A 16,712-nucleotide genomic window follows, 5' to 3' on the forward strand; every position below is an offset into this window, starting at 1 on the left:
AACAAAAATAAGACTTGTAACATTAAATTTTTTCCCTTTGATAATTCTCTGCCCATAATGCCACATCCTCCTCCCCTAGTAAATTATCCAGTACTTCTTAAATGCTCAGTGTTTTCTGAACTATATTATGGTACCAGCAAAAATGTGTTAGCTGAATAGTTGGGTAATGGAAAGTGAGAGCTCAAATTGAAGGAGACTACAAAGCTGCTGGGGGAGGGGGGGTGGTCTGGTTTTATTTTTTATTTTACTAGTTCATATTATACAGGTTCAGACGTCCTTATATAACATAAGTAATTCTGATATTTTATTTTATTTTTAATACATTTTATTGATTTCTTACAGAGAGGAAGGGAGAGGGATAGAGAGTTAGAAACATCAATCAGCTGCCTCCTGCACACCTCCTACTGGGGATGTGCCCACAACCAAGGTATATGCCCTTGACTGAAATCGAACCTGGGACCTTTCAGTCCACAGGCTGACGCTCTATCCACTGAGCCAAACCAGTTAGGGCTGATATTTTAAATGAAACAGAAAACCACTGTGAGAATTGAAAAGAAAAAATTTTAAATACAAGAAATATTTAAGTCTAAGTAATACTTAAAATTGGTTGACATGTTCTCATCTTAAAAGGTTAATTAGATTTGTTTTTGACAAATGAATCATCATAACATATCTGAAGTCAAGAAAATACAAGTAAATGTGCCAGTCAGATTGGAGTGGGGGCATGAAAATGGTCTGTACTGTTAAGGACAAGTGGTAGAGGTCAAGAGAGGCAGAGACTGCACCATGACCTTTGTAGTCTTTTGGGGCTGCTTCTGTTTTTGTTTTTGTTTTTCCCCATTAGAGAGAGTGGAAGGGAGGGAGGGAGAAAGGGAGAGGAAGATTGATGTGAGAAGACACATCGATTGGTTGCTTCTCACATGCGCCCATCCTGGGCCTGAGGAAACCTGCAACCCAGGTATGGACCCTTGACCAGGAATGGAACCCTAGACCCTTTGATGCTGGAGCCGACATTCCAACCAGTGAGCAACACAGGCCAGGGTGAGCTGCTTGTTTATCTGGCCCAATAAATTAAAAAATTTTTTTTGTAAGAGAACATTTATTGGGTAAATTACAGAGGTAGAAAAAGTAATTCCTAGAAGAAATGGGCTTAGGAAATGAGTTATGGATGTAAAAGAAGAAGCTAAAATAATAACAAAAAACTTAAACTGCCATGTTTGTCATCATGAAATCATTATCGAAATCATCACTGTATTTTTCTCTTTAAAAATTTTTTTTATTGAATTTATTGGGTAACATTGGTTATTAAAATTATATTTTATTAATAAGTAAAAGTATATCTTATTAAGTTTCAGGTGTACAATTCTATAATACATCATCTGTGTATTGTATTATATAGATGTGTGTTTACCACACCAAGTCAAGTCTCCTTCCATCACCATTTATCCCCTCTATACCCTTTTTTACCTCCCCTCCACCCCTTTTTTCCTCTGGTAATCACCATGCTGTTGTCTGTGTCTATGAGGTATTTTTTTCCTTTACTTAATCCCTTCACCTTTTTCACCCAGTCTCCCAACACCCTCACCTCTGACCGCTGTCAGTCTGTTCTCTGTATCTATGAGTCTGTTTCTATTTTGTTTGTTAGTTTATTTTGTTCATTAGATTACACATATACATGAAATTGTATGGTACTTGTCTTTGTCTGACTGCCTTATTTCACTTAACATGATACTCTCTAGGTCAACCCATGCTGTCACAAAAGGAGTAATATTCCATTGTGTATGTGAACCACACCATTTTTTCTTATCCATAGTGCCAATAACCTTTTTCTGTCAATAGTTTTAAATGTTTTTAATGCATTTTTAATATAGGTCTTAAAATTATGTATGCATATTTATTAATCCTTTCCTTTATATTTTCTGTGGGTTTTGTCATACTTAAAAAAGCTTTTTATATTCCAGTGTTATTTTTTAAAAGATCTGCCATGTTTTCTCCCAGCATTTTATGATTCAACTGTTTAATTTCAAATACTTACCCAGCTGGCATTTATTATTTCTCTCTTTTTAAACCATTTTTTTAATTGAGGTTTAATTTACATAAAATAGAACTCAACCATTTTAAAGTTAACAATTTAGTGGCATTTGGTACATTCCAAAATATTTTCATCACCCCAGAAAGAACCTTTTGTCCATTAAGCAGTTACTCCCCATTTCTCAACCCCTGGTAATCATCAATATGCTTTCTGTCTCTATTGGATTTACCTATTCTGGATATCCTATCTAATAAAAGAGGTAATATGCAAATTGACCATCACTCCAGCACACAAGATGGCCACCCCCATGTGGTCAAAGATGGCTGCCACAAGATGGCCGGCAGGGTAGGGCAGTTGGCAGAAACCAGGCCTGAAAGGGAGGGCAGTTGAAGGCGAACAGGCTAGCAAGGGAGGGCAATTAGGGGTGACTGAACCTGCAGGGGAGGGCAGTTGTGGGGAACCAGGCCAGCAGGTGAGGGCAGTTGGGGGGAACCAGGCCTGCAGAGGAGGGTAGTTGGGGGTGACCAGGCCAGTAGGGGAGGGAAGTTAGGAGCAATCAGGCCAGCAGGGGAGGGCAGTTGGGGGCGACCAGGCCTGCAGGGGAGGTCAGTTGGGGGGAACCAGGCCTGTAGGGGAGGGCAGTTGGGGGTGACCAGGCCAGCAGGGGAGGGCAGTTGGGGGCAACTAGGCCTGCAGGGGAAGGCTGTTGGGGGTGACCAGACCTGCAGGGAAGGGAAGTTGGGAGTGACCAGGCTGGCAAGGGAGGGCAGTTAGGGGTGACTGGGCCAGCAGGGAGGGCAGTTAGGGGCAATCGGGCTGGCAGGGGAGCAGTTATGTGTTGATCAGCTGGCAGGGGAGTGGTTAGGGGCAATCAGGCAGGCAGGCAGGCGAGCGGTTGGGAGCCAGCAGTCCTGGATTGTGAGAGGGATGTCCCAGATTGGAGAGTGGGCAGGCTGGGCTGAGGGACACACATCCCCCTCCACCCCCTGCACAAATTTTGTGCACCAGGCCTCTAGTTTCATATAAATGGCAGTTTACAATATGTGACTTTTTCTGTCTAGCCTTTTCCACTTAGCATAATGTTTTTGAAATTCATAACTATTGAAACATATATTAGTACTTCTTTTAATAGCTGAATAATATTTCATTGTATTGTGTATACCACAAATTGTTTATTCGTTCATCCATTGATGGACAATTGAGTTGTTTCCACTTTTGGTTATTGGGAACAGTGCTACTATAAACATGTATGTACAAATATTTGTTTGAGTATCTATTTTCATTTCTTTTGGATATGTACCTAAGAGTGGAATTGTGGTACTTATAACAAACAAAATGTAAATTCATCATCATCATCATCATCATCATCATCATCATCATAATGCTGGATTTATTATTTGCCAAATGGCTAGTCTTTTGTCTTGGTTTCATATCTTGTTACCTTTTTTTAAAACTAATTTAAGATGCTTCTTTTGTCATATACTTTAAGATGCTTTGTCGTTTTTTTCTTTATTGATTGTTATTTCTTAACTGACTGTTTGGTTGCGTTGTTGTCTGTCTGGGTGCCAGTACTATAGTTTCTCCCACCCCATATTCATATAATTACTTTTTAATATTTAGACAGGAAAGTCTGCTTCCTCCATCTCTCCCATTCCTAGTTATTTCTCTTGTCATACTTTTCCTTGCTAGTTCCATATGTTTATTTCTCCAGGTAACATTTTATTCCTTTCTCTCAATGACATCATAAATACTTAATATCTTCTTGGCATTCACATGGAAAATTACCATTTTAATTTTTACTTTAGAAAATAGTCAAGAATTCCATCTCTAAATAGAAATGAATATTCATTGAATACTTCAGTGCAGTTATTTACCAGTGACACTGTGGTAAATGAAGTTTCATATTTTTAGGTGTACTGTGATTTTTTTTTTTAGCTTTAAAATCTGAAACAGATGAATACTATCTTAATTGTGGTTGGACTATTGACTGGCCTAAGAAGTTTGATGCTGCTGGGACAACTTTTCGCTACAAGAGACCAACTGATGAACCAGAATCCTTGGTAGCTCCAGGTCCCACCACGACAAATCTCGTTGTCATGGTAAATGTGTCTTTGCCTCTTAATTTATCTATAAAGCAGAGAAAATAAGGTAAATAAAGGTGAAATGGTTTGCCCAAGTGTTTAAAATCCTTGTAAAGGTAAAGCCAGAGTGCTCTCCCATATGAATGTTTGACCATTTCATTGCTTGGTTGAATAATATTTTTGTAACCAAACAAGGTAGATGAAAGAAATGGCTCTAAATTACCTATGAAAATGGAAGGAGAAAATTCAAGATAAGTGTATGTGTTCTAAAAGTTATCTTAAATTTCTTATAAGGCTTACTTTATGGCATTATCTTCTTCAAAAGAAATAATAAGTATCTGAATGAAGGCTCATTGTATTTTAATTATCTTCACCAGTTGTTTTCAATGGCAGGTTCTTTATCAAGATACGTATGAGGGAATTACGTATAAGTTCAATGTTCCTATCACTCGGACTGGCAGTGGAGACAGTGATATTGGCTTTACCTGGAATCATCAGCCTTGGTCAGAATGCTCCACTACTTGTGCTGGAGGTAAGACAACCACTAGGCAGCCCACCCAGAGGGCAGCATGGAAAGCAAAACATGTTGTGAGCTATGCTTTGTGTTTGCAAAAGAAGCTAATTGGAAACATTTCTTGCAGGTTTGCTCCAAGCTGTAATTTAGCAAAAGAAACTTTGCTTTAATTATATTATATTCCATTTGTTTTTAACCTCATGTAATTTGTACAGATTTGTTGGTAAAATACATCTTGGCACAATGAGTGTCTCTGCTGATGCTTCTCCCAAGACTAACTTGAAGGTGGGCTATTTGCTTTTCGTGAACACATTCTTGGTAAAGAACATCAAGAGTTTTAAATAAGAAAATGGGCAAGAATCAGGCGGCACAGATACAGCTTCTTGTAATGGGGCATGAGAATGTATGTCCGTGTGCTTGTGTGTTTGTGTGCTTGTGTGTTTCCCATTATCGTACTCAACCTCCCTTCTCCTGCCATCAAAGTTAAGGGGCTCTTTACCAGGATACTACAATCATTACTGGTGTCTGGGTCTCTGGGTTAATGGTGTATGCTGACCCCTAGTATAGTCCCTCAGAGAGGTAGCTGCTAGGCGGTGGTTGGTGATGTGTTGGTTGTCCCATGTGCTTTTTTCATGGGTGCCTTTTCCCCACAATTTACTCTATTCCTAATCCTCCTCCCTCTAGTGGCCACCAATGCAATTCTTTACCTCTGGCTGGGAGAGCAGGACAGTTGGCTTCCTTCAAAGCCAACACCTTTGCTGCTGCATGGACTGGTGAGTAGAAGTGCTGTGCAAGCAGCATCTTCATTCTCTCTGGAGACTAAATGCATCGCCTCCACCGTACACCTTGATTGCAATAGGCAGAGAAACAATCCTATCCTTCAGGCCTACGCTAGACTAAAGCGCCTCACCATTCTGAAAGCAAAGTCTAAATTTTGAATAGTTATATTTAGAATGGGAGAAATTGAAATAAAATGAATGATCTCATTTTACCCCATATTCCAATGTATTACCAATTTTTCCTTTCTAAACTTCTTGGAAACCTATCACTTAACGTGATCTTTATCCAATCTTGTCCTATACTCAGTGAATCTCTGACACCTCTGATTTGCAAGGATTGAATCAGAGAAATTATTTTCACAGAAATGAATTTCATGTAATAAATTTAGTATTTTTGGACTCATACAGAAGTAAATCATTAACTACAACTCCAAATTCAGAAGTAAGCACTGTCTAAAATAAAAAAGCAAATAATAATAATGTTTTCTTCTGTGTGAAGTATCATGAAACATGGTATGTATAATTTGTGGCATATTTTTAAAAATTTCTAATTCCCATTCATTTTATGTGTGAAATGGCTGGTGATTTGTAATGTAAAGATATAAAAAGTATAGGACATTACTGTTTTTTAAAATAAAATAAAGGATATTTAAAATGACTTATTCAAGTGAATGCCATTGTATTATTCGTTAGTGGCATTTATACATATAGATTTCTTCCAATTAAATTACTTTTTTATTCAATCGATACTTTCCCCTTAACAGTACATACATAAGTCAGGTCCTAGGTAAGATGAGATAAACTTATTTTAAAAGAATTAAAATCATTTAAAGTTTAGGAAATCTAATGAGGAAAGTCTAAGTGTTGAGGTTGATAACTTAGAGAAAAGAAGGCTGAGGGAAAGTGTATCTTCAAGTATGTGACAGAAAGTTGAATGGCAAATTCTTAGGGTCTATTTGTACTAAAAATTGCTATATTTGGGGATGATTTAGACATAGTTTTGTCTGAGGCCAAGGAGGGATGAAATGAATTCTCAATGTTCCTTCTAACCCTATGATTCTTTTGTTCAAAAAGGGGATAGTCAAAAAAAAAAGGAGAAAAATAGGTCATGAAGAGTGAATTTAAAAGAAAAGCCTTGATTTTCTTAAAGAAATATGAAAAATCTAAATGAGTGTTATTCTTTTCCATAGCACTTGTATTGAGAAATCATATTAGAAAAGTAACTTCTTGTGATAAGTGATAAATCAAAAGAAAAGGAGGGCGAAAAGCCCCTGGAAAGAGAACTTTCTTTTCTTTGTTATTTATACTTCTCTCTTCTCTCTGAAGTTACTAATCAGAGATATTTGAGGTGGTTCTGGGAATTGGAATTGTGCTCAGTTGTAAGTGATTGTGACAGCATTCATGGGGTCATTGCCTTCTTTGGAAGAGAGATGTACAGTACTTGAAAGTTGGCAGGCTTAGTGTGAAGAGCTCCCATTTGTCTTGGAAAGTGGATCTCAAAGTGTGGTCCCTAGACCAGCAGCATCAACATCACTTGAGAATTTATTAGAAATGCTAATTTTGGGACCCTATCTCAAACCCACTGAATAGAAACTGTCTGGATGGAGCACAGCATCTATGTTTTAGCAAGCCTTCCAGGTGCTTCTGATGCTTGGTCAGTTTGAGAACCACTGGTCTTGGTTGACAGAGAAATTTAAAGCCTAGCACTCTAGACACATAGAATCCACACCCTCATCATTGAAGTCTGTGCATCTCTCTAGATTCTTTTGCACCTACAACAATGTCTGGCACATATTAGGCACTCAATAAATATTTGTAGATGAGTGAATGAACAAAAGGAATTATTTTGGCAATTATATATTTGTTCTAGTTCTTCCCAGTGTGGAAAATGAGAGCTTATAATTGCTGTTTTTCTCATGAGGTAGAGCTAAAGGATTGCCACAAAGACACAGTATAATTTTGGTTAGCATGGATAAGTAAAACCAAGCTCCTCTCTTTTGTTTTCTTTACTCTGAATAGGTGGGAAATATTTCCTATGATATAGAATACCAATATCAATTATTGGAGTTATTCTACTTACACATACCCCCAATTTTTAACCCCCAAGTTCTTTAAATACAGGAAGCATATGATTGAGGAAATCTTTTGAGACTTGGAAATCTTGATCAAAGAGGGAACCAGTTATCTGCTTGGTAGTAGTAAATGGAACTTCATCTATTGTTAAGGAATCTTCCAGGAAAAAGTCAGTTCTACGAAGTTTTTTTAGTAAGTAACTAAGGATGAATACTAAAGTTAGTTCTCAATTGGTATACTTCACTCTAGTCTTTCCAGGGTGGTGTTATGTGTCTTAAGGCTGTCAAAATCTTTTTAAATGGAAAAAGAGAAAACAAGATCTCAAAGAACTTTCTATTGCAATCTTACAAGACTCCTCAATGTTCTTACCTATTGCTAACCTGCATGTTTTATTAATGGAAGACCTTTGGACTTTGTGTTTGAGAGCAATATTGATAGTTTTTTCTTGTGAGATCTTTGAAGATAAGAAGTTTTGAGACTGTTTTTCGGTTGCTTAGCAGACCCAATGACAAATCTAATGCTTCAGGAAACATTGCTGGTGATTAAGTCCAAGTAATGGTCTTTTCTCTGAGTCAGTGATGAAACACTTCCTTAGCCTGAATGAAAACATAGACATGCTATGGGGTATTGTCTTCAGGATAAATGTGATTTTTAGGATACAGTTTTAACTCTTCCTCTGAGTGAAACCCAAGCCCATGAATTAAAAGTTGGCTATTTTCTGAACCACTGTTACTTCAAATAGAGTTTTTGTTTTTTTATTTCTTATCCAAACTATTGAATGCTCTGTAGTTTATCTGACTCCCAAATTTATATACTACCATTGTATTCATGATTAATGTGTCAATTGATAAAGGTTGTCTGGGCAGTAAGAATTGTATTATTTTAAAATACAAAGATTTACGAGTGTTTTTTTATCTACTAGTAATTTATGCCAGTATGCCTTTGCACTCTGACTTCTAAAGCTTCAAATAACAAATACTGTACATTCATCCTTTGATTTTAGTCATACATATTCCATTTTTACTAATGTTTGCCTAGATATGGGGTTCTCAGATTTTAGTGTGCATCAACATTACCTAGAGGGTTTGTTCAAACAAGATTGCTAGGTTCTGCCTCCAGGTTCTGATTTGGTGGGTCTGGCATAGATTCCAAGAATTTGCATTTCTGACAAGTTTCCAGTGATGCTGCTGCTACTGGTTCAGAAACCAGACTTTGAGAATCATTGGGTAGACACATAGGTTTTATCAAGCTAATGTCTATTAACACAAAGTGATAAATCTTTTAGGTAATAATCTACATTATAGTTGTAATCCACATTACAACTAGTCTTTTTAATGATAAATGGTTCTACAATTGAGCTCTGTAATAATAAATACAATTTTATAGTTTGAAAAACATTTTCTGGTGCTCTGTTTCATTTGGTCATTCTTGGCAGCACCATGAGGTAGACATTGATATTATTATTTATATTTGGTAGGTAAAACTCAAGTGAAGTAACTTGCTGAAATTAGGAATTAGAAACTGAGTCTCTAGTGATTTTTAAAAGGTAGCATTTTCTTTCTTAATAAAAATGGTCTTTACCTTGAACAGAGCGTTTTCACTAGTTGGCAACCTCAACAGAGCCACATGATGTATCCCCATTTAAAAATAGCTTCTTCACTAAGCTTGAAAATTCATTGTTTCAAATGCTTTCCCTAAAGCAATGGATCTCAACTGTGGCTGCACATTGGAATTACTGGAGAACTTTAAACAATTCTGTGTTTGGCACCACCCTTAAATATTCTGATTTAATTCCTTAGGAGTGTGGCCTAGGCATCAGATTTTAAAAAGCTCCCTAGGTAATTCTAATGCACAGCTAAGGTTGAGAAGAGCTGCCTTTGAGGTTGATTGAAAGTTTACTTATTTTTCAAATGATTTACATTCAGATTCAGATACCTCTGGGACCATTTCTAACTCACATCTCTTATTAATTGGCTACTAGTTGACTGTAGTGGTTAATGAGATTTGGGTATAAGTATTTGGAATGGGAAAGTATAGAGGATCATCAGAGAAGGGAATGAAAAAGGTGGCAGGATGCCAATTAATTTCATAATTTGTATGGGCATTGGCGTTGGACATGCATTTGGAAAGCTTTTTTATAGTTCAGTTTATTTGCATGTCGTATTTTACCTGATGGATCACTTATAAGCCTCTAGTTAATGTTTTTAAAATGCACTAAGATTGTGCTAAATATCACTTCTTGGCCTTTTGGCTAATATCAAGTGAAACTGTGCTAAACAGATTTTGAAAGCTCTTTCTTCTAATTTCAAGTTTTGTGGTACTTAGGGTGCTAAAATGTGTAAGTGGATATATATTCAACTTTAATTTAGACCCACAAGTCAGAATGTAAGATGCATATGACCCCTGATTTAACTCAATATCTATGAAAACTAATAAGAAACTTCTTTTCTCTTTGTAACTTACAGTTCTAATCAGAAAAATTCTTCTATTGTTTTAGGACATTGGTTTTTTTTTGATAGGGGATGAATCTTTGTAAAATGCAGCAGTATTAATGATAATTTTCTCTCTTTCTGGATGTACTCTCATTTCACACTATTCAAATCATTCCCTTGTACCCACACTACCTCCTTAACATCTTCTCTTATTTAATACAACCCTTAGGCTTAAAGCAAAACCTTCCAAAGCCAACTAATTAAGAGTTGTTGCTGTACTTGTTGCATTTAACTTTGCACCTGTTCTGCTACTGAAGAAACCTTAAGGATACTTCCTTTGTAGTGCAAAGAAAGGACAGAAATACATATTCATTTTGCATGTAGTAGTTTTAAGTTTATACTCAAAATATATACAATCTTTGTCCTGCGATTCACTTTATTGACACTTCTGATTACTTTTCCCAAATTGTTTTTTTTCTAGGGTTTTCTTTCTTCCTCTTTGTGTAGAAGTACAAAAATTGTATACCAAAGAACTCAATTTGAAAACTGAAAAACACACAAACGCATGGAGGCTGAATAACATGCTACTAAACAATGAATGGGTTAACAAGATCAAGGAAGAAATCAAAAGATACCTTGAGACAAATGAAAATGAAAACACAATGACCCAAAATCTGTGGGACACAGTGAAACAGTTCTGAGAGGAAATTCATAGTAATACAGGCCTACCTCAAGAAACAAGAAAAATCTCAATATAATCTTACACCTAAAGAAACTAGAAAAATAACAACAAACAAACCCAAAAGTGATTAGAAGAAAGGGTATAATAAAGGTCAGAGCAGAAATAAATAAAATAGAGTCTAAAATAAATACAAAAGGTCAATGAAATCAAGAGCTGGTCCTTTGAAAAGATAAACAAGCTGGATAAATCTTTAATCAGACTCATCAAGAAAAAAAGAGAGAGGACCCAAATAAATAAAATTAAAAATGAATGAAAAGTGACAACTGACACCACAGACATACAAAGATTTATAAGAAAATGCTGTGAACTACTATATGCTAACAAATAAGACAATTTGGAAGAAATGGATAAATTTCCTGAAACATACAATCTTTCAAGACTGAATCAAGAAGAAACAGAAAATCTGAACAGACTACTACTAATGAAATTGAATCAGTAATTACAAAAATTCTCAACAAACAAGTCTTGGCCTGAATGTCTTCACAGGTGAATTTTACCAAACATATAAAGGAGAATTAATACCTATCCTTTTCAAACTATTCCAAAAAAATTGAAGACAACAGAAGGCTCCTAAGCTCATTTTATGAGGCCAGCATCACCCTGATTCCAAAACCAGACAAAGACATTACAAAAAAAGGAAAATTATAGGCCAATATTCCTGATGAAGATAGATGCAAAAATCTGCAACAATATATTAGCAAAACAGGTCCAGCAATAGATTAAAAAGATCATACACTATGATAAAGTGGGATTTATTTCTGGGATGAAAGTTTGGTTCAATGTCTGAAAATCAGTTAAAATGATACCCCACATAAACAAAGTGAAGGGTAAAAATTACATGATCATATCAACAGATGCATGAAAAGCATTTGACAAAATTCAGCATTCATTTATGGTAAAAAACTGTCAGCAAAGTGGGAAAAGATGGAACATACCTCAACATAATAAAGACCATATATGACAAACACAACCAACATCATACTTAGTGGGGAAAAGCTAAAAGCATTTCCCTTAAGATCAGGAAAAAGACAAGGATGTTCACCACTTTTATTCAACATAGTTTTAGCCACGTAAATCAGACAAGAAGTAGAAATAAAAGGCATCCACATTGGAAAGGAGGAAGTAAAACTGTCATTATTTGTAGATGACATGATACTGTATATAGAGAGAACCTTAAAGATCCACCATAAAACTATTAGAAGTGATAAAGTTAGTAAAGTAGCAGGACAAAAAATTAATATTCATGAATTAGTTGCATTTTACACACCAATAATGAACTATCAGAAAGAGAAATTAAGAAAGCAATCCCATGTACAAATGCATCAAAAAGAATAAAATACCCAAGAATAAATTTAACCAAGGAGATAAGGGATCTGTACTTGGAAAATTATAAGACACTAAAGAAAGAAATTGAAGATATAAATAAATGGAAGCATATACCATGCTCATGGATAAGAAGAATTAACATTTTAAAATGTCTGTGCTACCCAAAGCAATCGATAGATTCAATTCAATCCCTATCAAAATACCAATGGCATTTTTTATAGAACTAGAACAAATAACTCAAATAGCTACAGCAGATCTTAAGAAAGAACATAGTTGGGAGTATCATGCTACTGATATCAAACTATACTACATGACTATGTAATTGTAATCAAAACAGCATATTGCTGGCATGAAACAGACATGTAGATTGATGAACAGAATAGAGAGCCCAGAAATAAACCCACACCTATATGGTCAATTAATATATGATAAAGAAGGCAAGAATTTACAGTGGGGTAAAGACAGTTTCTTTAATAAATGATGTTGGGAAAACTAAACAGATACATGCAAAAAAAATGAAACTAGGCCACTTTTTTATACCACATACAAGAATAAACTCAAAATGGATTAAAGACTTAAATGTAAGATCTGAAACTATAAAATTCCTAGAAGAAAACATGGGCATAAACTCTAACATTGCTCTTAGTGATTTTTTTAAGGATATATCTCCTTGGACAAGGGAAACAAGAAAAAATAATGGGACTATATTAAACCAAAAAATGTTTTGCACAGTACAGGAAAACATGAATAAAAGTAAAAGATAGCCTACTAATTTGGAGACGATATTCATCAATGATACATCCAATAATATCCAAAATTTATAAAGAACTCATACAAGGTAACACAAAAAAAAACAACAGCACCCAAACAGTCCAATTAAAAAGTGGACAGAGGACATGAATAGACATTTCTCCAAAGAGGACATACAGATGGCCAATAGTTATATGAAAAGATGCTATAATAATCATTAGATGTCACTAATAACCAAATTAAAACAATAATGAGATATCCTCTCACACCTGTCAGAATGACTATCATGCCTAGCCATTTTGGCTCAGTGGATAGAGCACCCACCTGTGGACCAAAGGGTCCTAAGTTCAATTCCGGGCAAGGGCATGTACCTTAGTTGCAGGCTCCTCCCTGGCCCGGGCCCTGGTCAGGGCTCATGCAGGAGGCAACTGATCAATGTGTTTCTCTCACATTGATGTTTCTCTCTGTCTTTCCCTCTTCCACTCTCCCTAAAAAATCAATGAAAAAATATCCTTCAGTGAGGATTAACAACAAAAAAGAATGGCTATCATCAATAAATCAACAAGCAACAAATATTGGAGAGAATGTGGAGAAAAGGGAACCCTCTGCACTTGTTGGTAGGATTGCAAATTGATGCAAAAACTATGGAAAAAGTATGGAGGTTCCTAAAAATATTAAAAATAGAGCTACTTTATAAACCAGCAAGTCTACTTTTGGGTATTTACCCGAAGAAATCCAAAACAGTAATTCAAAAAGATATATGCATTCTTATGTTCATTGCAGCATTATTTACATTAGTCAAGATATGGAAGCAACCTAAGTATCCATCAATAGAGACTTAGATAAAGATATGGTATATATATATACAATGGAATATAACTCGTCCATAAAAAAGGATGAAATCTTGCCATTTGTTGATAACATGGTTGGACCTAGAGGGTATCATGCTAAGTGAAATAAGTCAGACAGAGAAAGACAAATACCATCTGATTTCACTAAAATGTGGAATTTAAAGAACAAAATAAATGAACAAACAAAACAGAAACAGGCTCATAAATAGAACAAACTGATGGTTGCCTATATAGAAGGGGGTTTAGGGGGTTGAGTGAAAAAGGTGAAGGGATTAAGTCATGGGGCTATAAAGTACAGCCAGCATAGGGAATGTAGTCAATAATATTGTATAGTGCCAGGTGGGTACTAGACTTATTGGGGGCTACTTTGTAAATTATATAAATGTCTACCCACTAATATAAAATAATATCGGATGGCAACTGTAATTGAAAAATTTTTTAAAACTACCTCAATTTGGTCAGGTTTCTGCTGACAAACAGGCATCTCTCTGCTACACATTCGTTGCTGGACAGCTAAGGCAAAAAGAGATAAGTTACATCTGTGCTTAGATTGAGGAGGAGGAAGAAGGAGACAGGTTATTTTTAGAGGCAATTTGTTTTAGGTTTTATTTTTTTAAATGTTTTAGCTTTTAAAATTTTATTTAAATTATTTTTTATTTTCCAATTACAGCTGACATACAATGTTATATTCGTTTCAGCTATACACTCCAGTGATTAGACATTATTTAACTTACTCAATGGTTATCCTGATACATCTTCTACTTGCCTGGCACCATACATAGTTATTAGAATATTATTGACTATATTTTCTCTGCTGTACTTTCCATCCCCATGATTATTCTGTAACAACCAATTTGATTTTGTTTGAAGATAAAGATTTTTCTTATATATACACACTATGGGTTATTCAAGAATGTTTCTGATCAGTTGTCATTGACCATTTAAAATATCATCATTACTTTTATATTTAATTAGCCTAATTAATTTTTCTTGCATGTTTGATGCTTATTTTAAATAAGTGCTTTTTCATTTATTATTCTTTTGTTCCCCTGGATGTCATCTTAAGCCTTGAATGTGTGTGTATATGTGTGAATTGCATATAAACTTAAAATATATTCTTTCTGTGTTTATTCTTTCTAAGTAAGACATATTCTTTTTTTTAAGACATATTCTTTTTATTTTACTATCTGTGATTTCACCTAATTCACCAGTATTCTCATAAATATTGGAATTGGTCTCTACTTTTTCAGATTTTTAAGATGCTTTACATAGTTTTACAACTGCTATTTTGTATTCTTCTGACTTAGGGCCATATTTTTCAAACTGCATCATGGAGCCCCAGGACACTGCAGAATACTGGGCATTTTCAATGCCAACACGGTCAGATCAGTTGTATGCCACAGATTATTACTATTAACTTGTTTGGACCTAACTAATTATTAAGTGAAACTCTTTGGTATGTTTTTCTGCCTTGGTTCTGTGAAAAATTTACTGAGACACTAAGGATGCTGTGAACCAAGAAAGTTTGAGAACTCTTGATTTAGGGTAAAATGAGTGTCATTAAAGTTGGATAAAAATTAGTCACCTCACTTCAGTAGACATTGAATTTCATTTCATAAGAGGGGGGAAAAGCATATAACTTGCTTATTCTGGGTCCTAGTGGTGTTCAGAGTTTAAAAATCAGATTTTTTTTAGTTAAGGAACTAGAGGTCTTAAGTAATATGTAATTTCTCCTTCAGACCTGTATTAAGTATTCCTGCTGATGTGCCTTCCTGAATGTTTCCTTTCTTTGTCTCTGTTAGTTCAGTTTAAGAGTTTAAGATTAGTGGGTGATTTAAACAAAAAAGGAGAAAGAGAAAATAAACTACATATTTAAAAGAGCCCCTGATAGCAAATTCTTTTCTGCAGTTTACTCCCTAATGAGATTATTTAATAATCTACACTATTCATTTATTAATAACATGTTTTTTCCAATGATTTTAACGAATCTATCATGCAGATTACTATAGCCCCTTTAAAATGTTGGCTATTTCTACATTGTTTCTAGGGAAACATTATAAGTTCATGTTATGTAATTTATTGTTCTCAAGAATGATACAACACAAACATAATGTACACTTAAAAGTATAGCTAAGTCATTCTAAAAATAACGCATTTAAACTTTTTTTAAAAGCCATTATTATTCAAAAATATAGAATGCAACCTTTAGGCCAGTACTAGTATCTGCCTGAAAGAGAACAGCTCTCAAAGTACCAGATAAAACAGAGGCAAATGCTTTGCCTTTTCACAGTCCTCCTTTTAAATTTCTTTGCTAGTTCTAAGTACCTAACATACTTACCATCACTAAAAGTGGCCAATTCACTATTAGTGAATAAAAGAATGTGTTTCAAACAAAGAAGGGTTTTGAGACTTGACTTTTATAGACATAATAACAATAATAATGACTAACACTTATCAGCTTATAAAAGACATCTATACTGTGACTTTGGAGCTCAAAGTGGAGGATCCCAAGTGAAGCAGACGGAGGAAAACCAATCCAATTGTTTTTGAAGATTCAAAATAGACTTGATTGAAATTAAGTGTTAAAGACATAAAAAAGTTGAATTCTATAATTAAGTTTGCTTCTCTTTGATTTAGGAATTACCATGCGAAAGTTACTTTCAGTGTCAAGTAAAAGATAACAGATGGAAATTTTAGTTTGAATAATTAAAAGCCCTTTACTTATCATCATTCCCCCCCCTTAGAAAAAAATCGTTATGTAACGAGTTTTTAAGAAAAAAAAAATCCCTATGGAAGTTATTTTCATGTGAGGTTTTATAATATACCATTGCTTGAAGCTGTGAGGGTTCTTTTACATTTGATTCCTGTATATTCCAAATGTAGGCATAAAACCTATTTAATAATACAAGTCCCTTGTAAAAAGTGACTTGAATTTTCAGGGAATAAAGATTTGCATTCAGCTTCATTTATTATTTCCTATTATTGTCTTGATCTTTGAAAAAGAAAGTTTTTGTAAGACTGGACAATAGTCTGTCATTGCATTGACGGTGGCATTCCCCTCTTGACTCTCTCCTACCATCCCCTTCTTTCAAGTCATTTTCAGTGTTGAGAAGGATGAAGACCCTTTAACAT

At 35.0% G+C, this 16,712-nt stretch overlaps 1 protein-coding gene across 1 annotated transcript in view; it reads left to right on the forward strand.

The window, feature by feature from the left end:
* The window catches only part of ADAMTS6 (ADAM metallopeptidase with thrombospondin type 1 motif 6), a 221,523-nt gene that overhangs the window by 162,935 nt on the left and 41,876 nt on the right, over positions 1-16,712 (forward strand). Inside the window, 2 exon segments of the mRNA XM_014452423.2 lie at positions 3,968-4,131; positions 4,507-4,645. Of these exon segments, the coding sequence (XP_014307909.1) occupies positions 3,968-4,131; positions 4,507-4,645 (303 nt within the window).

This window comes from Myotis lucifugus, unplaced genomic scaffold (genome assembly GCF_000147115.1).
Source record: "Myotis lucifugus unplaced genomic scaffold, Myoluc2.0 scaffold_0, whole genome shotgun sequence".
Taxonomy (NCBI): domain Eukaryota; kingdom Metazoa; phylum Chordata; class Mammalia; order Chiroptera; family Vespertilionidae; genus Myotis; species Myotis lucifugus.